The sequence below is a fragment of the Astyanax mexicanus genome, unplaced genomic scaffold (assembly GCF_023375975.1).
Source record: "Astyanax mexicanus isolate ESR-SI-001 unplaced genomic scaffold, AstMex3_surface scaffold_34, whole genome shotgun sequence".
Taxonomy (NCBI): Eukaryota; Metazoa; Chordata; class Actinopteri; order Characiformes; family Acestrorhamphidae; genus Astyanax; species Astyanax mexicanus.
In genome coordinates this window covers 3,541,501-3,547,500 of record NW_026040044.1, presented here as the reverse complement: position 1 = coordinate 3,547,500, position 6,000 = coordinate 3,541,501, and the positions used below count along the sequence as shown (strand labels likewise).

Below are 6,000 nucleotides of genomic sequence, written 5' to 3'. Positions count from 1 at the left end.
CAGAGGTACATAACTACATTCTATTTGGCGGAACTAGAGAGACTAAACAAGCTGTGTAGAGGAATAATGCATTTACAAGATGCATTTTAATATTTGGACCTGTAGAATGAAAACAGCAAAGGTCCACGCACTGAACCTTGAGGTACACCACAGGGATTTACGGTACATATATATGATTTGTATGTATAGTTTGTTAAAACTAAGTTGTATCGTGTGTTTGTTTCTATCAGGTTTGATTATGGAGATCGGTTCTGGGATATTAAGAGTAAGTACTTCACGTGTCAGTGCGGATCTGAGAAGTGTAAACACTCGGCGGAGGCCATCGCCCTGGAGCAGAGCCGACTCGCCCGTGTGGAGGCGTGTCCTGAGTCCGGGAGCGACCCGGCGCTGAGCATGCTGGGAAACTCCTAAACCCTGCTGTGTGTATGACTTCTGGAGAGGACCTGACGGAAGCAGGGTACTGACCAATCACGGACCAAACGCTGAACAATCACTAACCAAGACCTACAGTTCCTCCAACAACAGTTCAAGTTCCAGCCAAACCAGTGCAGAATCAGATTCACACAGTTCTACCCTGTTAACCCCACATGCAGTCGATCAGCTGTGATTTGTTCAGGGTCTGAAGCTCACTTCTTCAAGAGCTACGGGGCTAATGTGGCTAACAAGTAATAATACCTCATGTACACTAATTAGCATGCCACTAACTGCATGTCTTAATCCCCCCATGCTCTCCTGTAACCATCTGAACTGTTCCCTCAGCAGGTAAAAGAGGTCTAATAAAAGCTTATAAGCTTTTACCTACGTTAGCATTGTAACTTCAGTGCTAATAAGTTAGCGTAAAAGTATTGCTCTTTTTTTAACTACATTAGCTTTACAATTCCAGTGCTGATTTATATGGTGTTGATTGCATGTTAGCTACATTAGCTTTGCAGTGTAAAGAAGTTAAAGTTGGCATATGAACTACATTTCTCACATTTCTTTACTGCTGATTAGTGAGGAAACAAAGTATTTTATTGCATTTTATCTACGTTAGCATTGTAGCTCTAAAGCTAATTAGTAGGGTATCAGCTTTCATTACAATTAGCCTCATGTGTTCAGTGCTAAGTAGTGGGATATAAGCCTGTATAACTTGTTTACTACATTAGCTTCATAGCTTCTGTGCTAATTAATGGGATATCTTTGCTAATTAGTGGGATATGAACTTTTATAGCTTTCTAGCTGCATTAGCTTCACAGCTTATGTGTTAATTAGTGGAATATATGCTTTAGATGCTTTATATCTACAGTAATGTCATAGGTTCTATGCTAATTGGTGGGTTATGTGCTTTTATAGCTTGTTAGCTACATTAGCCTCATAGCTTATGTGCTAATTAGTTGGATATAAGCCTTTAAAGCTTGTTAGCTATATAAGCCTCATAGCTTTTGTGCTAATTAGTGGAATATGAGCTTTTATAGCTTGGTAGCTGCATTAGCCCCATAGCTTCTGTGCTAATCAGTTGGATATAAGCTATTAAAGCTTGTTAGCTATATAAGCCTCATAGCTTCTGTGCTTGTTTGCAGGATATGAGCTTTTAAAGCTTGTTAGCTACATTAGCCTCTTTGCTCCAGTGCTATTTATTGGAATATGAGCTTTTAAAGCTTGTTAGCTACATTAGCCTCATAGCTTTTGTGCTAAGTAGTGGGATATGAGCTTTTATAGCTTGTTAGCTACATTAGCCTCTTTGCTCCAGTGCTATTTATTGGAATATGAGCTTTTAAAGCTTGTTAGCTTCATTAACCTCAAAGCTTCTGTGCTAATCAGCGGGATATGAGCTTTTAAAGCTTGCTAGCTACATTAGCCTCCTTGCTCCAGTGCTAATTATTGGAATTTGAGGCTGTATAGCTTGTTAGCTACATTAGCCTAATAGCTTCTGTGCTACTTAGTGGGATATGAGCTTTAATTCCTTTATATCTACATTAGCCTCATATCTTCTGTGCTAATTTGTGGAGTATAGCTTGTTAGCTTGTATAGCTTGTTAGCTTGTAAGCTACATTAGTCTCATAGCTTTTGTGCTAATCAGCGGGATATGAGCTTTTAAAGCTTGCTAGCTACATTAGCCTCCTTGCTCCAGTGCTAATTATTGGAATTTGAGGCTGTATAGCTTGTTAGCTACTTTATCATCATATCTTCTGTGCTAATCAGTGGGGATATGAGCTTTTATAGCTTGTTAGCTACATTAGCCTCGTGGCTCGAGTGTAAAACGAGGAGTCAGGTCTCAGGCGCTGGATGTTTCTCAGCAGTCAGACTGTGTTTGGGGTTAAAGGGCTGAACTGTGACTCAGATCTGAATCTACAGGGTTTATCAGAGTTAATCAGAAGCACGGTGATGCTGATCCAAGTCCAGATTCATGTCTCCAGTTGTGAAGGACGTTTTAGATGTTTTGGACAAGTCGGATGTGTTTGACCTTCAGACTGACCTCTGTGGGCAGCTTTATGGAAAGGTGCTGTTTATTTTTCTCATGTGAGTCACTGTTTAAACAGTGGTGCTGCTGCCTTTGATTAAGTGAGTTCTGAAGAAGTGTGAAAGAACAGGAACACACACACACACACACACACAAATGCAAAGTGAAACAAGACCCTAATCATACATTTGTATCATACATTTGGAAAGGCTGTGTTCAGACTGCAGGCAAAATCATATTATAATTGCATTTGAAAGCATCTCTAAATGTGATTACTAAAATAAATCTGGATTTTATTTCTAGATACACCAAAAAAAATCAGATTTGGAGTGGCAGTGTGAACATAGAACAGCCTCATGGTTCTTTAGGGCATGCATACAAATTAAGACTATAAGACTTGCATAGACTATGTTCACATTACACAGGCTGAAGTGACTTAGGGTGTTTTTACACCAGCACTATTTGTTCCAGGTAAAATACAAACTGGTTTGTTTGCATTCTTGGTGTGGTTCGTTTGAGCAGGTGAGAACATGATCCTGTCTCGATCTGACCCGACCGTCAAATATACTCCTTTTATTTAAGCTAATTGGATGTTCAGGTGCAGTTTACCCTGATTTATTACCAGATAATTACTGGAGTTGAGTTGTGTTTACACTGAATGCTCTTTGTGTAGAGTTCAGTACATGAACATCCCATTAAAAATACTGTATTTTAAAAGGGTAGCAGCAAAATTGTTGCTGTGTTGGAACACAAAGAGACTTCTTCCTGTATTTACCTTTCAGAGAGCTCTGACCAATCAGAGAAGACAATGCATTTGGTTGTGTTATTTGGGCTGCTTTTCTTGGACACAAAACTGATGAATTTAAGTTTAAGTTGAACAGAATTAGACATGTCGAATTGAGTTTGTTTTTGCCGTTCACACTGCCACACAAACGACACACCCGTGTCAGATATGGCCAAAAAGATCAGATTTTGGCCACTTTTTTCTATTAAAGTGACTTAAGTTTGATTAATAAATATCAGATGTTATATATCCACACAGCCCTGAAAACATCAGATCATGCATACTGTTACAGTGACAGATTCACTTACATTTATGAATGTAAACCTTCAAAAATGGTCAAATCTGATCTAAACTGATTAATAAGGCGTGTAATGTGAACATAGAACACTGCCTGTGTGTCAAACGGATCAGTGCTCCCTATCTAGTGCCCTCAGTAGGGTGTAAACGGTTGCAGCTCGTTCCCTGTGTTACGTTTTCATGTTCTTCTCAGTTCTGAACTGAAGTTCTGTGGGTTGGACGAGTTTAATACGTGTGACTGAATGTTTTTCATCATCGTTATTATTATTAGTTTTAATAAATATTATTTGATACAAAAGTGGCTTATTCTTGTTTTTACCTCTAGCTTTTAGTGTTTCTAATAAAGTGGCCAATGAAAAAGGTTTGTGAGTAGGTGTTGAAACCATAGGAGATAAGTATCCAGTGAGTAACGTTATGTTTCTAATAAAGTGGCCAGTTATTGAAACTCTAGAAGGTAAGTAGGTAAGCGTTTCTAATAAATTGGCCACAGAGTGGAAGCACAATCAGGGTATATAGGCAGGTGTTTCCAATAAAGTGGCCAGTCAGTAAAGTTCACGTAGGTAGGTGGGTAGATATTAAAAATGTATTAGAAGTATGTAGATAGGTGAGTGTTTCTAATAAAGTGGCCAGTAATTGAAACTCTCAAAGGTACATAGGTAAGTGTTTCTAATAAATTGGCCACAATGTGGAAGCACAATGAGGTTTATAGGCAGGTGTTTCCAATAAAGTGGCCAGCTACTGAAACCCTTGGAAGTAAGCATGTACGTAGGTAGGTGTTTCTAATAAAGTGGCCAGTTTGTGAAGTCGAGAAAGAGTTAGACAGGTGTTTCTAATAAATTGACCAGTTTTTGAAACTCTAGGAGGTAAGTAGGTTGGTGTTTCTAATAAAGTTCAAGGAGGTAGGTGGGTATGTGTTTCCAATAAAGTGGCCAATGAGTGAAGTCCAAGGAAAGTAGACAGGTGTTTCCAATAAAGTGGCCAGTAAGTGAGGGTAAGTGTTTCTTATAAAGTGGCCAATGAGTGAAGTCCAAGCAGGTAGATAGACAGACGTTTCCAGTAAAGTGGCCAGTTAGTAAGTCCAAGGAGATTGGTGGGTAGGTGTTGAAACCATAGGAGATAAGTATGTAATTAGGTGTTTCTAATAAAGTGGCCAGTTGCTGAATCTCTAGAAGGCAAGTGGGTAAGTGTTTCTAATAAATTGGCCACAGCATGGAAGCACAATGAGGTTTATAGGAGGGTGTTTCCAATAAAGTGGCCAGTGAGTGATGACTAGGGCGGTACACAGATATGTTTAATTAAGTGGCCAATAGTTGGAACCAAAAGAAGGTAGATAGGCAGGTGTTTCCAATAAAGTGGCCAATGAGAAAAGTCCAAGGAGGTTGTTGGGTAGGAGTTGAAACCATAGGAGATAAGTATGTAGGCAGGTGTTTCTAATAAAGTGGCCAGTTATTGAAACTCTAGAAGGCAGTAGGTAAGTGTTTCTGATAAATTGGCCACAGCTTGGAAGCACAACGAGGTGTATAGGCAAGTGTTTCCAATAAATTGGCCAGTTATTAAAACGCTAGAAAGTAACTATGTAGGTAGGTGTTTCTAATAAAGTGGCCAATGAGTGAAGTCCAGGGAACTAGGCAGGTGTTTCCAATAAAGTGGCCAGTGAATGAAGTCCAGAGAGGTAGGTGGCTAGGTGTTTCCAATAAAGTGGCCAATAATTGGAACCACAAGAAGGTAAATAGGCAGGTGTTTCTAATAAAGTGGCCAATGAGTAAAGTCCAAGGAAGTGGACAGGTGTTTCCAATCAGGAGGCCAATGAGTGAAGTCCATGTAGGTAGATAGGTAAGGTTAGGTTGGTGTTGCATGCATACAGACACAGTACCGCCAGAGGGCGTAGGTGAGTAGAGTTTGGGGGGAAGTGGGCGTGGCGTTTGAGTACCAGGTGAGCAGCATCGGGCTGCAGGTGCTCGGTGACGTCAGCGGGCTGGTAACCGCTGGAGAGGGAGAGATTGGAGCTGTAGAGGAGGCTGAGGAGCAGGAGCGCTGCAGTTCGCGAGGGTTTTGGTGTTTTTAGGGTTTTTAGAGACGGTTTAGGACAGTGGTGGATCTTCAGAGCAGAATGGGAGGGAAGAAGGAAGAGCAGCAGGCTGAGTATGGTGAGTAACGCTGGTGAACTGGGTGTTGAACTGGAGGTGAACTGGAGGTAAACTGGTTGATAAACTGGTTGTTATGGCGCTGTTTGTGTTACAGTCTGATCATTTCTAACATCAGGTAATCAGACTCACCTGCAGGAAACACCTGAGCTCACCTGCATCACATTCAGACTCACATTAAAGCTGTTATATTTAGTAAAATGGATAAAACTGCTTAAATCCAGTATATCTCTATCTGTACTGTAATAACAGTGGATTACGTGTAATAAACACTTTCATCAGCAAAAGTAATCAAATAAAATACTACTTTATAATCCTGAAAAATGAGTATTAAC

At 40.1% G+C, this 6,000-nt stretch overlaps 2 protein-coding genes across 3 annotated transcripts in view; both read left to right on the top strand.

The window, feature by feature from the left end:
- LOC125790042 (histone-lysine N-methyltransferase EHMT2-like) overlaps positions 1-3,819 on the top strand; it is a 26,150-nt gene extending 22,331 nt beyond the window's left edge. Inside the window, exon 28 of the mRNA XM_049473138.1 lies at positions 231-3,819. Within this exon, the coding sequence (XP_049329095.1) occupies positions 231-411 (181 nt within the window). The 3' untranslated portion in view covers positions 412-3,819. The remainder of the gene's footprint in view (positions 1-230) is intronic.
- Positions 3,820-5,499: 1,680 nt separating this feature from the next.
- The window catches only part of LOC125790045 (choline transporter-like protein 4), a 52,164-nt gene continuing 51,663 nt past the window's right edge, over positions 5,500-6,000 (top strand). For both annotated transcript variants that reach the window (XM_049473144.1, XM_049473143.1), the window contains exon 1: positions 5,500-5,668. In XM_049473144.1, the coding sequence (XP_049329101.1) occupies positions 5,632-5,668 (37 nt within the window). In that variant the 5' untranslated portion in view covers positions 5,500-5,631. The remainder of the gene's footprint in view (positions 5,669-6,000) is intronic.